The 20000-nt window shown below is 39.6% G+C and overlaps 1 protein-coding gene and 1 pseudogene across 1 annotated transcript in view; one reads left to right on the top strand and one right to left on the bottom strand.

Annotated features, from left to right (window-relative positions):
- The window catches only part of LOC137996767 (uncharacterized), an 11525-nt pseudogene extending 534 nt beyond the window's left edge, over positions 1–10991 (bottom strand).
- Positions 10992–11437: 446 nt separating this feature from the next.
- LOC137996765 (solute carrier family 28 member 3-like) overlaps positions 11438–20000 on the top strand; it is a 50306-nt gene continuing 41743 nt past the window's right edge. Inside the window, exon 1 of the mRNA XM_068842345.1 lies at positions 11438–11574. Coding sequence (XP_068698446.1) covers positions 11566–11574 — 9 coding nt within the window. The 5' untranslated portion in view covers positions 11438–11565. The remainder of the gene's footprint in view (positions 11575–20000) is intronic.

The following is a 20000-nucleotide window of genomic DNA, read 5'->3' as shown; positions in this document are numbered from 1 at the left end:
TACTTATTGCCACTGGATCGTGTCTTGATTTCCACTCGCAGTTGAGTACGAATTTCTGTTAGTTGATGAATCTTTTCATTTCCAAGCCAAAACTCTCCTCTGACGTCACCAAATCCGTGTTTGTACTCTTTTCAGCCCTTATAGAATCCAACAAACCCATTGACACGCTTGTGAAAGACGGTCCATCCGCTGCCATCTGTCTTCATGTCACAGTATTCCTGGAAACTGGTTTGACTGTGTACACGCCAGTTTCCTTGAAGCCAGCAGAGATCAATTTAGCGCAATCACGGGCTGTTGAAAGTAAAATGCGGATGCTTAATTTATTCAGAAAATTTCATTGACAAAATCCATTAGTTACTGTGTTTTCTATGTATGGAATGTCGCAGAAAGTCAAATACCGTGCTTGTTCATGATCAGCATTGCAATATACAGTCAATAATCGACGTCTTTCAAATATTCATTTCGGGTGACCAAGGAGTTCACTCTGATTCCTTAGCCTTTCATTGAGATTTTCGCAGCAATCAACATCGAGATTTTAGAGCTCGGCCTGCACTTTTCAGAAGAAGTGGTGAAAAAGCAGACTTTTTCATAGAACAATGCCCATGACATCTTACATTCTTCGGCGCACCTAAAAATCCATTCACGTATCTCATTCGTACTCAATCTCGCTAGACGATTGGACTCAAAGTCTACGGCAAATCTGGAAGATAAGTATTCAGAAACTCTTTTTCAAGGAAAAAACATCGCGCTCGTACACTTTTTCATTTCTACTACTAACACTATTATTCCCTCCCTGCTGGTACATGGCTCTTGGATTACACAATATGTGAGCCAATAAACCTCGGGCGCGGCTCAGCGGGAATAAAAAACATATTCCCTCGGTTGAAGAAGGGAAAACTGAAAGATAAAATCTGATGTAGAATCTGCTCCCTTCTCAGTGTGAGTTCAAAGGTATGTCAGTTGTAACGTTTTAGATAGACTTTCGAAAAGTCCTTTGTCTCATGCATGCATGTAGAAGGCGCGCAAAAAATCACGCTTCGCTCGCCAAAATTAAACGTTTTCTCCTGGGATTCTCGTGAGGGCGGTTTGTGGCAAATCTACGCTTTAGATGATAAACACGTCTTGGCGTCTGAAGAAAATTTGCATTACGTAGGTGGTTTTCGTTATGAGCAGGACGGAGAAAATCATGAGTTCACAAACGACGGAAACCGGGAGCAATTATTTATGTCCTTTTAAATTATTTATTCTCGAAAAAAACAACGCAAAGATGGGAATTGAAATAGTTACCCTTTTGGGTAGATAATCTTGAAGAAGGGAGCAAATTCTACATCAGATTTCATCAAAGGAAACTGATTGAGATTATACTTGGCTGTCTATTTATTATGGTTTGCTGGCTCATACCATTGTGGACATACGCTGGCTTGTTTTTAACTCAATGGGATTCACGTGTTCGCACCTTTTGAGTTTTCAAGCGAAAACGTCACGTGACCATAAAATTAAGGTATGAATTGATCAAGTATGTGCTTACCGGTCCTACCTATAAGTTAGACTTCAGTCTCTGCTTGAATCATTTCCCTCCGAGCTGAACAGGTATAAGTACCACTATCTTCAGCCCTCAACCTTCCAATCTTTAATTGCCCGTTTACCATCTGTGACCTTTCTTCTGGTAGATCTACCTTGCATTGCGACCATGCGATGCTTGGTACCGGGTGTTCATCTGCTGAGCAGTTCATTATGACTGACTGCCCAACATAAAGCTTCATCTTCTTTGGTGGTTTGACGGTGAACTGTGGCACAACGTTGATGATCAAAGTTGTCATGGCATGTGACGTTGCCATGTCATTGGTTGCGCTGCAGATGTAGGCCCCAGCATCCTTTTCGTCAGCTTTGGTTATAGTCAAAGTGTGAGCCTCTACAGCTGCTCCTCCATCAGGGTGTTGATCAAAGAGCTTGGTCCAGGATATTACTGGAGGGAGATACCCGGTGACTCGGCATATGGGTAGCTCCACATTTTATCCGCTATCCGCGAAGATGGGCCCTGGAGGGAGGGAAATGTTTGGGCGAGATGTGAAAAACAAGGCATGAAGCAATAAACAAATAAACAAGCGAAGAAGCGGAATATCGAAATAAACGAGGCAACGATGCAACGACGGAAAGAACTCGGGAAGAGAAGGAAGGAACAAAGAAACGAAGTGACATAGGAACCAAGGGACAAAGGAATTTCTAGACGAAAAAATAAAAGAAGTGAAGGGACAGTATCGAGCAACTAAACATAGTGCAGCTACCTAAGAATTGTGAGTGAAACTGCAAACTCTGCGGCTCCCAGCTCGGTCCGAATTGTACACACATAGAGGCCATTATCACTGACTATCCACTCTTGATATGCAGGGCTCTTTTAACTACAGTATATCTACCGGAGGGAAGGGATCCATCTCTTTGGACCAAGTAATCGTCGCATGAACATTTTTCTCGGAGGAACACTGAAATATGACCGTCTGGGTTCTAACCGCGTGTTTCACCACAATTTCAGGGACTGAGATAACATTCCCCTGCTGCCCTGTAAATGGCTGTAGGGATACTGGACTTGGGGAATCAGTTGGCTCTCCAGGATCACCCTTTTGGTTTTTGTCTCCAGGGCTACCAGATGGTCCGGAAAGACCCGGAGACCCTACCGGACCTCGCTCTCCTTTTTTACCCAGGGGTCCCTGGACGCAAATCTGTCCTTTCTTGGTGCAAAGTCTTTGTCTTGTTGTACAGACAGTTTTGGTGATTTGTTTTTGTATCTCTGCAGCTAGAGCATTGCCTTGTCCCTCTGAGGCTCTTGGAGGTCGATAATTTCGCTTTTGACTCAAAGGCGAAGTGGAATCAACATATGAGAAAGATGTATCTGTCAAATTAAAGTTAATTGATCCGTTGGTAAATTATCATCTATTTGCAATTTTAACATCACTATCTTATAGCCGTTGTGTCGCTGTCATAATCCTCCAAATTGATTTTACGATGTTTACTTATTTTGTTCTAAAAATGGATGCAGATTACAAGGGAGAATACGTGGCCTACTTCTCAATTTCGCACTACTGTTTACCGATCAAGACATCAATCAATTTCATATATCTCAATTTGCCTTTGATTTAAAATTTAAGAGAATGTAATAAAATACATTCGACATTGTGTAGTCAAAACACTTTGAAGTGGATTGACTTCAGGTGTCATCTTCAATTACCGAAACTCTTCGGTTTAAAGTCTGGGCTCTTGTGAAACCTGCGATCAGGCGTACTTTTGTTTAGACTGGGCGCGAAACCGTACGGAGTACTTTTTCGCGCCCTGTCTAAAGAAAAATACACCTGATCGCAGGTTAGGCTCTTGTGCAGATTACATTACAAACCAGAAAAAAGATTCTGTTACCAGTGTGCAAACCCAGCCAAATACGATTGAAATCTTTTTCCCTTGCGCGGGAAATCGAATTTGTCAAAATTTCGCCCTTTGTAATTCAGTTGGCCTAGGATTCCAGATCATAGCCCATGGATTCCGAAAACCGTCTTGGATTCACCAGTTCCACCGAAATGGATCCTGCATTTCATCGAAATGAAGTCGACTCCCGATACCCTGCATGCCAGAGAATGCCAGAGGTTTTTTCTTTCTTAGAGCGACGGAATAGCGAGTCGCGAAGCGACGAGAAAAACCTCTGGTACAGGCCGTTGAGAACCTGACTTCCATGCCCTCTTTGATTGACATCGAAAAAAGTCAGTAAATTGATACGTAACCTACCAATCAGCATCTTTGGTTCCCACGGTACATTCTTCTTTTTTAAGGCTGGTTTTCACTAGCGACGGAGTCATGAGTCATGACGGAGTCAGTCATGAGACTACAAATGAATGCGAAGTAAGGATTTAATTATCTTATTTCAAGGTTGGTTCCTCTTACAGTCCCTGTTGGGGATATGGTCTTATCTCAAATAGCTTTTCTTGTCGTTTGAGCCCGGGGCTGAAATTGAATGATTGTATGCTTTTGGACAAGAGTTTCACATGCTTGTATTGCTCTTAACGGAAAACAAGTACATTGTTCTTTCATCACGAAAGTCTTGGTGTTTTGGTAAATGTGTTATTTGAATTAAATTAAAATTACTGAAATCGATATATCAACAACAGTTCAACGGATTATCTTTAAGTTTAAGACAGCGAGGATTTGAGCGTTTTTTGAGGGTATATTTGCGTATCACGCAATCACGCAAAAATTGCGCCATCCAGAGTTTGTATTTGATTGGTTATCTGAGACTTTCTTTGATCATTTACCAATCATAATGCTTGGTTTTTCACCTTTTTTTGCACCTGGAAACTGCGTTTTCCTCAGCCAATCAGCATGATGCAGAAATTTGTCCATATTATTGGTTGAGGTCACACTTAGCAGTTTACTAAGGTAAAAACCCTTAACTATGGTATAAAAAAGGTAAACAAAGTTTACTATGGTAAAACGCATAAGCTGACTTGTACATTTCCCAGACGTTTCCTTGTCACAAGAGTGCTACTCAAATGTCGAGTTGATGACAGACAGGAATTTTCGAGTTCCGTCGTAATATATTTCGTGACTGCGCCATGGATCGAGAACGCGTTGTAGCTTCGATTGTGGGTCTTTTGTTTCTTATCGTTGCAATCCGTAAAGCTCATAGATTTAGATTTCTGGCTCTTTACCTTGTTTTTGAAAGGAGGCAATGTGAGCCTCCAAAGCACATGTACATAGAGGGCGCACGCAAATTCAGCAAAGTCACGAAATGCTTCTCAAAATCATGACAAGATGTCACCTAAATAAACAAAGTTTAGATAAACGCTAGATAAACCATGCTTTTTCAGATGGTTTTACTATAGTAAACTTTGCTTTCATCCGACCGCCGTTGCTAACGCAACAGACTAGAATTGCGTTTACCATGGTAAAGTGAGAAAAGCCGGTCACACTGAAAAACCCATTTACCATGGTAAACTTTCGTTTACTATGGTAAAAAAAGCTCAAGTGTGACCTCAACCATTATTAATAGAAGACTAATCTGTTATGGTTCCAGGTAAACGCAGTTGTTTGACGCAGTGGGCGGGAGACGATAGGTTTAGTTTCTTTTGTCTAAGTACCTTTGCTATTCAAAGTCGATTTAAACTTTATCATTTGTTCGTTTTCTTTACAAACCAAAGGGGATTTTTACTTTGCTAGCGTTCGTTGACGACTGGAAGAAAGCGGAATCACGGGAATCGAAACCAGTCAGTGTTCGCAATTCTTATTTACGAGTTTTCTAAACGTTCTTTTAAAAAGGTCAGAGCATTTTTGGGGAAGCTGGAAGGAATTAAGCATGCATGCTTATCGCCTTTTGCCAATATTCGGCTACCTGACCTTACCCCAGGTTTTCGATCTTCCCGACTTATCTCGGAAGATCGAAAGAGACTCTGCTCTGCAATTCAGAGCAAAAAGCAGCACTAAACAAATTAAAAATAAACACTCAGCTTTAAGTTTATATCCCTCCAATGCTTGACTTGAATAACTACGTAGCCACCAGTGTGTCCTGACCACAGCTATATTATGTCAAACCTGGATTGAAACCAGCGAAAAATGCAAGAAAAAGATATTTTCCAAACCGTACCTGAACACGAAAAGCATCGACTGTCAAGAGCTTTTGTTGACGCAGCATGGCCGTGTAGCCGCGTAGAGCCACAGAAAGAGCGCGAAAATTAAGCCTCGTTTATGGTTCCTTTATGCTCAGGTGTGAGTGTCTGACCTGGCTTGAGCCTGAGATCCAATCAGCAACCAGTCCCTGGTCAGCGGTAAACTTAAAAAAAAAGCTGATATGGTCACGTGATACTGGTCAGCGGACACCTTGTTTTGACAGGTGTCAATTGACCATGACATTGATGTCCTATATCAAAGATGTATGCTGTAAACTAGCTAGAGTGTCAACTGGAGTATTGCCTCCTCGATGAGCTCTAAACTTGAGCCCGTGATATGTTTACATGATGCTGGCCACACTGGCATACATGGAGGGGTGGACGCGACGTACGGTGACCAAAACCAAATTTTCTGATCTCGCGTCGATGGGTTACCATATTTTCTTAACTATGGTGCTCCGCGCGCGCGCGCCTTCGACCTAGTTCAACAGCCAATCTGCCTTAAAGCAGGCCATTCCCAATAGGAAAATGATGAAAAATCATATTGCTCAAGCAACTTCCAACGATGTGTTTTCGAATTTTGTAATACTCAGGAAGATATTTTAAACGTTTTGTCATGCAGCATGTTAGTTTTCGAATACGACAGTTTTCCTACAAGGGTCCAGACACAGGAAACACCTACCGATTTTAAGGCGTCTACAACATAAAACTTCCAAAAACTTTGATACCACGTAAATAATGATACTTCAAAGATCAGTTAACCTTTTCGATATATTAAAATCTGGGATATTATCCGCCAAGGGAAGCGCCAAGGAAAGCTTTGGTGGCAAACGAGGAAGTGTTTTCACGGCTGGTCGATGAATTCATCGAACAAATAATTGACAGCATTTGTCAAGTGTGCTCTTTCATGGTAGAAAAAACTTTGTCATATTTCCAACAACGAAGAATGGCGAAAATTAGTAAGTGGGTTGGACAATGGTCCTGATGTCACCACAATCACTAGTGCAGACGAAATTGCAGTGTTGTGTCTTGCATGCACAAGGCTATCCATGATGCCACACATTGCTTTAGTCGCGAGTGCACTGAATCTTAACACTATAATAGGAAAGGAAGGGACAGTGGAAGTTACAGACAGACACAAGAGAACAGTACAGGAACGAATAGACCTGTAAACAATATTCCATTTCTCTCTAAGGTAATTGAAAAGTCAGTTGCCATTCAAGTTCACAATTACCTGAACTGCCATGGACTATTTCCTTCCTTACAATCTGCATATAGGAAACACCACTCAACAGAGTCTGCCCTACTCAGAGTTATAGTGATGATATGTTTAGGATACTTGACTCCCAAGGCGAAGTAATTCTGGTTCTGCTAGATTTAGCAGCAGCGTTCGATACCATAGACCACCATCTTCTGCTCACGAGACTTCGAACATACTTTAACTTCACTCGGAAACTGTTCTTCAATGGTTCTCCTCGTACTTTATACTTGATCGTTTCCAGCAAGTAACTATCAGTGATTCTACATCCTCACCGCGATACTTAGAATATGGAGTGCCTCAGGGCTCGATACTTGGCCCATTACTTTTTATTCTCTACCTGGCACCTTTTCAAGAAGTTATACTTACTCATGATTTAAATTGTATGTTCTACGCTGACGATACCCAAATCTACATCCATATTAAAGATCCCGAGCTTTCTGTTGATTCTGTCGAAATTCTTCAAGCATGCGTAAATGATGTTTTCGCATGGAACACTCAGAACATGTTGAAGAGCAATCCCGGTAGACTATTGTAATAGCGTTTTATATGGGATACCAAAGTATCAAAGGGACAAATTACAGAGAGTCCAGAATATCGCTGCTCGAATGATAACTGGAACACGAAGCACTGACTATGTAACACCTATTTTAAAGAATCTGCATTAGCGGCCAGTCGAAGCAAGAATTAATTTTAAGATTTTACTTTTAACGTATAAGATCTTAAATGGGCAATCTACCAGTTACTTAGAACCTATATTATACAAGAATATCACCCATTAAGAGCACTGAGATCATCAACCCTTTCACTGCTATGTATCCCAACTATCAAATCCAATTCCTATGGTGGTCGCGCTTTCTCAGCAACTGCGCCGAAATTATGTAATTCAATTCCCGAATATATTAAAAGATCAGAAACAGTAGAAACATTTAATACTAGGCTTAGGACATTTTTGTTTCAAAAACATTACTGTTAACTAATTAGGTTAGGTTATGAGGTTAGAAATGCGCCCTATAAGCACCTATTATCATTATTATTATTATTAGTGTTTCTTCAGACGTTGAAAGAGAAAGACTTACAAAAGAAAAAAAAAGTTGCTGACGTTGACTAAGTCTGAGGAATAAACGTAAGGGCTTTAATACATACATACATACATACATACATACATACATACATACATACATACATACATACATACATACATACATACATACATACATACATACATACATACATACATACATACATACAGGGCTTTGTCGCTAGATCCAAGAGGAAGAAGAAATGAAAACCAACCACTTGTGCTTCTTTTAATTTTCAGCTCAGGCTCTTGTACATCATTCTTACAGTAATTATTATTGCAGTTTGATTGAAAGTGCACCTAACCTCTGTCAAATATTTTTCTTTACTCAGCTAATCTTTCCACCTATTCTACGATTCTCCTCTCCAATTTTCCTTTTTTGAGTGCAAAAAAAGGTTCAAACTGCTTTGTTTTCGCATTTTCAAAATATTTTTACATTGCAAAGCAGTTTGTGACGTGAAATACAGAGTAGACCTATGCCTCTTTCAGCTCGGTCGTGGGTAAATGTAACTGCTATTTTTTCTGACTTAGTAATTTTTTGGCACACAAAAAGAGAAATTTCAAGGGGAAAATGGTAAAATATGCTTGTTGAAGGCGGAAATATTAAGCTGAGTAAATTTAAGAAAAATGTTTGAGGTTGGGAACACTTTAAAGAGATAGCGGTACCATACCAACACACCAGTTGCAAGATTTTTCTTGGACTCAAAATGTAGATGTAGTGTAATGCAAGTCATTTAGTACAGTGTTTTAGTGTAATTTTCTGCACTGAGTAATATTAACAAAATTTGAAGGTCCCCTGGTGAATATAACATTCAAGCATGGCTGCTGAGGTCTGAAAATATTCATCATTGTTCATCATTGTTGCTTGTTATTTGTACTCGAAGGAAAAAACCTTGGTCTTAGTAAATACACAACAACACTGCTATGGTTGTTAGTGTTTTTAAGCTCTAACACATCAAATGGAAAATGATGTGCTTGGCTGAATGTGGCCAGTTTTGTAAATCTGAGTGCTGGGTCTGTTGTTCTCACATAAAATAGCTGCTTCATTTGCTGCCATATTTATAACAAGTAAATTGAAGAGCATCCAGTGATATCATTTCTTGGACATTCTTTTCAAGATAGGGTAGTTGTATTGTACTGAAGTTTCAGGGTTTGTGCTTCTCCTTGAAGTACTGGAAAAGCCCTTGAAAAAAAGGATTTGGTGGGAAACTGTGTCTTGAATTTTTGGTTGGGTGAAATTTATTGAGATTGCATCATGCTAAGTTAAAGAGAAATTTCAAAAAGTGAGCCGAAATTTGACTATTGGGGAAAAATTAAATGCAAAAAACAAAATGCACGTGCGTGCACTTGACGCGCAGAACGTGGGAAGGAATATCAAGATAGGCTTTTTCAGCAAAGAAAACACTGAAACATGATGTATGGCATAGAAACTTTCTTACAAAGATACCTTACAAACTCAATTTCTATCTCCTGAAACCTCCTTAAAATACTCCTGGAATTATATACACAAAATCCAGCACCAACTCTGAGTTATTGGTTGCTGCTACAAACACCAGCGATAATGGAGAAATTCTGATATATTTGGCATCATTTCCAAGAGAAAGTTCTCAATAGTTTTCATCCTTCAGTCTCATGTTGTTGAATTTGGAAACTCTGTTTAACTGCCAACAATTTGTTTTTTCATGATCATTTCTCCACTTTAACAAAACAAGCAAACTACAGTAATTAAGAATTCTATATTTCAACCGAACCTAGTCAAATTACCGTAGTAAAATGTATTACTCAAACTTGAATGTTAAGCAAGTCAGGCTACAGACTCGCAACATTGACTGATACCATGTCAACAAACCCGCGAGGTTATCTGACACTGCAGTAAAATAAAGTAAAATAAATTAAAGTGCCTCTTTCTGAGTACATGCAAGACACAACACTGCAATTTCGTCTGCTCTAGTAATTGTGGTGACTTCAGGACCATTGTCCAACCCACTTACTAATTTTCCCCATTCTTCGTTTTTGGAAATATGACAAAGTTTTTTCTACCATGAAAGAGCAAGGGCTGTTTTTTTGTCTGCTGCTGCAGTCATTGTTGTCGACAACACTTGACGAATGCTGTCGATTATTTCTTCGTTGAATTCATCGAGCAGCCGTGAAAACACTTCCTCGTTTGCCAACAAAGCTTTCCTTGGCGCTTCCCTTGGCGGATAATATCCCAGATTTACCGAAAAGGTTAACTGATCTTTGAGTTTTACATCAATGGCATCGATTCACAGGCCTTTGTTCCTCCAGCATGCCGCACAAGTCCTCTATTTCGTCTAGGGTGATGCGTGACATCAGCTTGTTAACTTTGAACGCTTTGCGGTTTTCCGGCTTAGGTTTCGAGTCCAAAGTCTGCCTTTGCCGCTACTTCGGATTGTGGCTCTCGAGAAAACATTCCTCACCAGCTTCCTCGTCTCCACTCGCAACGTTGTTAACCTTGTCTTCCGACTCATCCGCCTCGGCTAAGTCTCCATCGGTGGAGCCTTGGTCGCTTTCACTTGATTCGGTTTTCGGTGACTCTTTCAAGCAAAACCAAATGGTACGATTCCTTTTCTTTGATCATTTGCCACATACTTTTGTGATGAAGAAAGCCTTGAATTCTTGTTCACCAACAAAAAAGATTCTGACTTTGCCTGCCGTTTTATTTTAATAGCGCAATGTGTGGCCTAAAATAACCAAAGACGACTTACCCCTGAAACAGAGCGTGTATGAAGGATGTACTCTCTTACTCTCTTTTGTACCACTAGTAATCAAAGATTATGAGAGTTCGTTCGACGCCGTCACTCAAATGTACAATTTCTCCAGCTGACTTTCAGCGTCTGTTGCTAAAATCTACGTTTTTCATCGCTATATGATAGTGTCAAAGTCCATGCCAATTTAGGAGGTCTCCTGCACTAACTACGATTTGTTGACACGCTGGGTGACAGTGCCAGACTCGCAACTTTAATAGATCTAAAATATTTACATTTTAGCCTTCAAAATTGCGTGCTCGTTTATTGTAAACTAACTAGGTCCGTGCGACTGATTTGGTTCAGGCTCAATCTTATGGATCTTGCCTTCAGATTACTTTTCCACTAATTCCAAACAAATTTCGACCGGATAAAGACTAAGCTTCATGTTTCCGTCGCGACTGCAACTAATCAACAAATGCAATCCAAATACGGTGAACATTCCAAAGCCAAGACTATTCAAAGTCCTGTTCGTTGACATATAAATTAAACAAAGGACAATTCTCTCAGATTTCGATAAATGCTACCGTCGAAGCGTTTAAATTCAAAAGTCAACATAGCGAAGCTTGTGGCGACTGAATCGAAAGAAAGATCCAGGGTGGCCTGCTCACATGTTCACCATATGTAGTCTGAGAGGGGGGGGGGGGGGGGAGGGGGGTTGTGAGGATCCCTCACAGTCACACCAGCATCCTAAAGACATAGACAAGGAACGCAAAAACAAAATCAGGTTTTGCGCGTGCCACGTTAGTAGCGAGGAGAAGCGAACTTGTGCTTGTTCTTGTAAATTGCACAATCTTGCACAATACCGTACCTCCAAGAATGGCATCGGTAAGTTAAGCCCGTCTAATGTCTTTTGTTCTACAATGTGTTGTGATCTTGCCTTCGCATCACTTATTACTTTTGTTGAGCGGGCCGTACGCTTAGTTATGTTATGGCAATCTTGACCTCCCGAGTTTTATTAACAATCAACTCCATTCATTGTGGGCCTATTTGGTTTATCACGTATCATGCTGCTCTGTACTCTGCATAGAAACCAGTTAGCGAGGTGTGTAGGATCTTTGACTGAAGGCGAGAACGCTATACAGATTTGTAACTTTTTAGAGCGATCACGCTAGCTGCCATCTGCAAGTGTCTGGCTTTTGTACGTCATATGAATACGAACTCAAATCTAAAAACATGCTTAAAAGAATTCATTGAGAATTGGACTTTGAAAGTTGATTTTGTCCGTGCGAATTAGAAGTTTTACGAGAGTTTTTATCTCTGATGTGATTTCCATAAATTTGCAAGTGTTCGGGTGAACTGACGCGCGAGGGACATCGAAGCTACTTGCCCTTTTCTCGAACGGACTCGTAGGTGAATGCTCTCAGAGCGCTAGCAGAAACCTGTTACTTTGGAGCTCTAAAAGATCAGCTTATTCGTGATAGAATTGTGTGTGGTGTTTGTGAAAATGCAGCAAGAAGAAAATTATTGCAGAAATCTAAGCTCAGGTCAGAAAAATGTGTTGATGTTTGTCGCGCCACCGAAGCTACTTCTGCATAGCTCAAAGAAATGGCTTCAAGCCAACAACAACATTCCAGTGAAGTCGATTTAGTCACGAAAGGAGATTCTTGGCAGGGCCGTAGCCAGAAAAAAGTTATGACTGAGGCAATGTCCATCGTTAAATATTCTTCGTAGGTATTTTAGGTGTTTATGACGAGTACATTTTGAAGACAACACTGGAATTACGCTTTATTTTAACGAATCACGAAAAAATGACCGAGGCAAGTGCCTCGTTTGCCTCATACTGGCTACGGCCTTGCTTGGAAATCAAAAGCACGTAACGATAAAGTGAAAGGCCCTAAAAATCGCCAGATGGACGAGTGCAAGTTTTGTGGTCGTTAACACGAGCGTAAAAGAGGAAAATGCCCTGCGTATGGTCAAACGTATTTGTCGTGTGGAAAACCTAATCACTTTACTGTCAAATGCGAAAAGGATTTAACTTTACTGCCGGAAGTCGAACTGTCTGGGGCAGCTTCAAACACCTCGACGGATCGTCACGATCCGATGAGGTCTCTCACGTGGTGAGAGAAAGAAAAACACTTCGATGAACAAAGGAGGCTTTGCTGCTCAAAAATGTTGTATGCTTCGTTCTCAAAGAGTAGCGACTAAAATATCGATATACGCATAGAAAATTATAAACATCGACCAGAACGGCATTCACAAATGTTGCGAATGTGGCCTTAATACCCTGACGACATGTTGTTCAGAAACAGAAATAATGACTGACTGTAATAGCGCTCCGAAATATTGAATGCTTCGTTCTTAAAGCGTAGCGAAATCGCCATACACTTCCTAAAGGCATCCAAAAATGGTGAATGGTTCGTTCGTTCATGGCGTAGCGAAATAAATACCCAGACAACATACTGTTCAGAAAGAGAAATAATAATTGACAGTAATAGCGCTCCGAAATGTTGAATACTTCGTTCTTAAAGCGTAGCGAAATCGCCATACGCTTCCTCAAAACATCCAAGCGTAGCGAAAATCGCCGCAAGCTTCCCAAAAGCATCCAAAAATGGTGTTACATGCTTTGGCGTTTTCAGTGCCCTCACCTTTACTGGGCCAAACTTTGTACCTAGGATTTTATTGAACAGTATTTTTTAATAAACGCGGCTATGGGACTTTTCCCGTAGCCATTTACTCCGATTTTTCATTGGTTCCATTTTTGCCCAGTAAACATAGCTCAGGCAACGCAGCATTACTGGATTGTGCTTGTACATTATAGGGGATAAAAGGGCATAAACAAAAATATTTGCTTGCAAAGAGGATTTTTATGCTTCTTCTTCCCATTGTTTAACAACTTTTTAAATAAACACACTTACCCACACCAACCTGACTTTTTCAGATTCTTCAATTCCCAACGCAAAGTGAAACCATCAAAACACTCACTGTTTATAAATATGATATTCCAACGAGAAAGTAGCTGCTAACAAAGAAACGCAAATGCCGTGTAAATTCTTTCCCAACAACTCCATCCTTCATACAGAAGCAATGATATTTTCAAAATTATTATTTCCTATCTAAGAACAAAGTGGCGATTATAGCAGCATTTTAGTTGCTTTCAGCTTAACAAAGTCACCAGCACCAACACCGTATCCCAATGTCTTGTTCTATCTTTAATTTGAAAAGTCAGACTTAAAAGTCTACTACCTTATTCTACCATATACGAATTCTAAGAGTTACGTTGAAAAAACCCCTTCCACACCAGTACTCATTAAAACACATACGCCCAAAATATGTACAAACAACGGCCCGCATTTTCCACCCCATGTCCGGCCTCAAGAAATTATACATTCACGTTGCGAACATCTCCAAACAAGAGGCTCTAAGTAGCCTATACTCATGCGCTGCCAGGTTATTTGTACTTTTGTTGATAGTTTAATAATAATAATAATAATAATAATAATAATAATAATAATAATAATAATAATAACAACAACAACAACAACAATAATAATAATAATAATAATAATAATAATAATAATAATAACGATAACTTTATTGTACACCACAAAACAAGGTATATAGGTGTTACAAGAATCTATTTGAGAGAAGTTGCTCTTTATCGTGTGAGTTCATTGACCTATACTTTTCATCTTTATTTGAAAGAGTCTGTTTTTTTCGATGGGTCCATAGACCTGTACTTTTCAAAACAATTTGAAGGAAGTTCTTATTTTTTCTCTGGGTCCATTGAGCTGTAAATTTCTCCCCTCTTTTTTCCAGTTTGCTGCAATTTCTGAAGTAGATTTATGCTTTCTTATTATTTGTTTCCTTTCTATATTTGATAGTTCCCATAAACATCTAAGAAATGCAACCTCCTACTTTGTTTCATTAATTAAATTTACTTTGAGTAATAGAACAGAATCTACATTTGAAAATACTTTTTCATCTTTTGCTTTGCATACCACTGGAAAACACAACTAATGCAGTAGCTAGAAATTCACATCAGAAAGCCTTTGCTGCTTTCCTTATTATCCAAAATGGCAGTTTTAAGCTGTTGTTTACTGGGAACCACATTACAAGATAAATTTCCCTGACATCTTGTTCTATGAATAACGTTTACATGGCCAGCGGCCTACGTCTAATTTCTTTGGAAAATCAGAAATAAAAACATATTTTGCTGGAGTAGCATTTCTGATAAATTGCTCTTCCATTCTCAATGATACTATCAACTTTTTGAGAGGTGCAATAGTTACAAGACTTTGAGTGGAAAAACAAATAGAATAAAATGACACAGCAGAGCATTCTTTGCAAGAACAAAGATAAACATAATTTAAGTGCTCCTAGGGTCTAAAATTTTGGTTTCGAACGTATAATGAATGAACAATGCTTCCACTGTTGCTTTACATTTTAATAATGTTAACACATTTTAATCTCATAAGTAACAGATGTTTGTGCACATATATTCTGAAAATGTTGTACCAAATTCATTAATGAATCTATTTCAATTGAAGGACATGTTGCAAATGGGTCCCATACCTAATAAATCTCTGCCATGAGAATAAAAAATTTTACACCTCACATTAGGCAGACAGTATATTGCTAATGTGTAAAGTTCAACTGTTAAAATATATGTATGATAATTATCCACGAGCAAAGAAAAAAAGGCAGCCAACATTGATATAACATAAGGAAAGTCTGCAATTAGAGGAAGTGCACTATTTAGCAAACCACTATAACTATCACTGTATGTCAACTGATAGTTAATGTAGCTTAAGTTATAGCCATAACAGGCAATTGAAATCTGTCAAAAATAGGAGTCCCTGTTTGCATGATTGTGACAAAGCTGAATACATATTATTTCATGTTTATAATTTAAACCAAGTCGGCTGCCTACATTTGCCGTACCGAATACTTCAACATATTACCTTGACTGTATGGTGCGGCAATAGTTTTAGTTGGATCAACAATTCCTGGACCTGGGTTGTTTGTACGCCATTTGCGAGTCGCGTTAACTCAGGAATGTAAAAGCGATACAAATAGATCTTTGTAAAGCCACAGATGATTAATTTGTTACATTTCATAAATGTGAACCAAACTTTTCAGTTCTGGCAAATAAATGGCCTCTAAGTAAAACAAAAGTAAGACAGAAAACAAGAATTTCTCCTTGAAGCATCCTCTAAATTCCTTTGCCACCAAATAAACAGAATGCATATCAACGACTGTACTGTATTGTTGAAACAATTTCCCATTTTGACTTCGTCGCATGCCCATACTGACAATAACAGTAGTTCTAAGAACAGCTCAGATTGCTAAAAGTCGGATAAGTTTTTCTCAGGTATTCTCAGTTTCGCTCAAAGGTACTCTTTATAACAGTTCTCAAAGATCACTAGGAGATGACCAGCTTGTTGATGTAGATCAGTTTGCTTGACCTTTATGTCGATTCCCGCTCTTGTGCAAAGTGTTTATTTGTAAAACAAATCAGAAAAAATGTACAATTTTGTCTTTAATGTCAACCACTTACCTTTGGCTCCACAATCGAAAAAGATTTATTCTAACAGCTCGATCCGTACGACCGCGACTACAATCACAAAGTTTGAACGGATGGACAGTTGCAGTCAAGATGCGATGATTCGAGCGCGACCATGCACATCCAAGAGAAAATGACACATCTTAAGGGCTAGACTTTCAAAAGTCCTTCGTCTCGTGTAGATTCGCGTCCGAAAAATCACGCTTCGCTCGCCCAAACATTTTCACCTGGGATTCTCGTGAGGTGGAATTGTGGCAAGTCTACTTAAGGGCTTGAAACATGAGAGGGATGATTGATTTCTTCAAACACGCACTGTTTATTTTGTCATGCAAAATGGACTGATATTCCAAGCATACATACATTTTAAGACTCTAATACTTCTTTTCAAGTATTTCTATTAATTTTTCTGACTCAACAATACATTTTTCAGCAGCTATGAACAATCCCCTACCACCCGCCCCACGTAAGGTTTCAGTCATATCTGTAAATGTATGCAAGCATAAATTTCCATGCACTAGCTAACGCTACACGGAAAACAAGAAACGGAGGGCATTTCATACCTCATGCGCTTAGCTGCGCATGAGTAATAAACCGTAAACCAGCACTATTGCTACAAAAGCTAATAAAGAACTTCAAAACTATTGCCCAGTATTAATCACCTAAACGCATCGAAGTCTTTAACAGATTTAAACTCTTCATGAAAAACGGAATGCTAATCTGTTTGAAGATTCATTTCATGAGTTTTGCATCCTTTAGATATCAGTATACCCCAAATGACAACCTCGCGTTGTTGCTGCTTCACGGTCACACGTTTCATAAAAACCCCAATAAAGTATATATTTTCTGGAAGATTAGGAATTGTAGATTCCGATTATTAGTTTGTTTAAGGCAAGAAATAAAAACCTTTCCTAAAATAGCCACCATTTTCCAAAAGTATGTAGTTTCACAAATTGAGTTCGTTTCCGGTGAGGATTTAACCGGAAACTACGTTTTCTTCACACCTTGATCTAAAAAACAGTGTTGGGGAATTTTTTGATTAATTGTCTCGTTTGTTTTTATTTCGCTGTTAAACTTTAAGTTTTTATAAAACACGCAGTCGCTTTTCTTAAATACTCATTACTTTCGAAGGAGGCAACAAAAAAAAACTTCCCGACACGGGTTTTTTGCCACATTATCGCGCAACATTCTTGCCAATTTTCAGCGAAAAAGGATGAAAACTCGCTGTAACTGGAAAAATGTGCCTCATTCGGTGAAATTTGCATTTGAGTTCTGAGAAATAAAGCAATTTGTGGACAGCTTCTCATTAGAGATAATTTATTCATAGAGTCGTTTTCCTTTCTAACTTTGTCTAGAAGAAACTTTTTTTCGCAAACTTTTTGCAATCAAAAAAAAAACGCAATGAGGTGTATGCGGGAATATTAAAAAGGAAAATGAAAAAATTATCAATTTTGGGGTATACTGATTCCTTATAACATCACTCCCAGGGGACCAAACACAATAACAAACCTGCAACACAGTCTTTTCAGTAATTTGTGTTTCACCTTAGAGGCTAGCGCTTCAATATTACGCGACGATCGCAAACGAGTAACATAAATACGAATAACGAAACAACTGTGTCCCGGTGGATTGACATCACCACCTCAAATGACGGCTCGTCGCGACCCGTCAACATTTTCAGGCGGCTTCAAATCCTCCAGTATCTTCACATACACGATTTTTTGTAAGCCTCTCACCACCTGACATTTCCAACAGTCGGGTCGACTTTTCAAGTGACGGCTCGTCACGAACTAGACGGGTCGTCACGACCCGTCAACATTTTCAGCCGGCCTCACCGCCTCTAGTATCTTCACAAATACACGATCTTTTCTAAGTCCCTCACCACCTGACATTTCCAACAGTCGGGCGACTTTTCAAGTGACGGCTCGTCACGATCCGTCACATTTTCAGAAAGTTCATCAAACCTTCCTTCAAATAGCAACTTCCTGTTACTTTACTTCCGCAAACACCACGACCCGACTTCCGCTTGACTGGTCGTCTTTACCAAAAAGTCGACCAGACTCCGTTCGTGTGTATTGGACAACCCTCGAGTGATGACGACAGCTATTCCTCAGAAGAAGAAATACTGTCAATATCCGCAAAAAACGCTGTTAATTTGGTGGAAATGGCTGATCACAAGAGCAAAATATTTGCACACATGGAACTGAATGATGCAATGACCCTACATGGATGCAACTTAAAGTAAGCGTGACCAATTATAAAGGGGTCTAATTGCGGCATCGGTATTTCGTCGATTTTCGACACGGTATTTGCCAATTTTTCTTGCGGTATTACCATATTGGGTACCCCCCAATGTCCCCCTCTGCAATGGTGAAGATGCAAGTCGATTCAAGAGCCTCTTGTAACGACGTTACCTCGAAAACGTCTACCGAAAGATTCCGTTATTGACATAACTGACATGAAATTAAGTACTTACTCTAAGGCTAGTTTGAAAGTATTGGGCGTAACAAAGGTTCAATTGCGAAACCCAAAAAATCAGCAGAAGTACCGTGTTGAATTTGTTGTTATTAAGTAAGATTACACCCCACTCCTTGGCTTTGTATCTGCGCAAAAGATGGGGCTGATTACTGTGACACATGAGAACATTCTGAAAGTTACTGAAGCGGTTGATAAGACTGATTTTGAAGGGATTTCCATGAAGGAAATTAATGCCACTTACAGCGATGTTTTTAAAGGCCTTGGATGTATGGAAGGAAATCTTCATTAGGAAGTAGACAAAGTGTAACGCCAAAACGTATGCTTCCACGTCGCGTACCTCTTAGTGCTAGTGACAGGCTGAAACAAGAGATGACCCTCTTGGAGAAGAAACATGTAATCATCAAGGAAGAAGAACCAACAGACTGGGTGCCAAGTCTTGTTGTTACAGAGAAACCAAACGCAAAGCTTTGCGTGCGTATGCATTGACCCCAGCATCTCAATAGAGCCCTCAAAAGAAGTCACTACACACTACCAGTCATTGAAGATATACTCCCAGAGTTAACCGATGTCAAAGTGTTTTCAAAGGCAGACCTTAAGGATTGTTTCTTGCAAATACAGTTGGATGAAGAATCTAGCAAGCTCACTACGTTCCAGAACCCCTTGGGGCCGATACATTGGGTGAATCAAGCGCCTCCCAGGAAGTCCAACTGCCCACAGGGACAAAGACAAAGTTAACAGTAGTGCCAAGCCATAAAGATATTCCAGTATCAACGAAGCCTGTAAAGTCAACTAACTTTCCAGTTACTCGCAGTGGTCGTGTCTCGAAACCACCAAGTTACCAAAAGGACTTCGCTAGAACTAACTAGCGATATCGTTTACAAATCGGAACGCTCACGGAGGAACTGTACATTGAGTACATTTGGTTTTATTCAGATTACTTTTGCATGTTCCAGTTCTTGTATCACGTTTACTCTTCTCTTTCCTAAACAAGGAAGGGTGCTACGATATTGCATTGTTAGTAAGAGCCAATCAGATCTTTCTATTCACATGTGCTCGATTTGGCTCGTCTTTTGTCTCTAGTCTTGGATATGGCCACTTGTAAGTTTATAGTTCGGTCATTAACCAATTGACTCGCGGGGGTTTCCCATTGACGAGTAAAATCGTCTGGCGCTAGACAGAGTAAAGTATTAAGTATGGCCGGTTCAGACCAGCTTGGGAGTCAAAGGGTTAAATTAAACCAGTTGAGTTTATGAACTATGAGTCTTCACTTCCG

The sequence above is a fragment of the Montipora foliosa genome, chromosome 3, assembly GCF_036669935.1.
Source record: "Montipora foliosa isolate CH-2021 chromosome 3, ASM3666993v2, whole genome shotgun sequence".
NCBI classification, from domain to species: Eukaryota; Metazoa; Cnidaria; class Anthozoa; order Scleractinia; family Acroporidae; genus Montipora; species Montipora foliosa.
The sequence above is the reverse complement of the archived record's forward strand: the minus strand, read 5'-3'. Positions and strand labels throughout refer to the sequence as shown.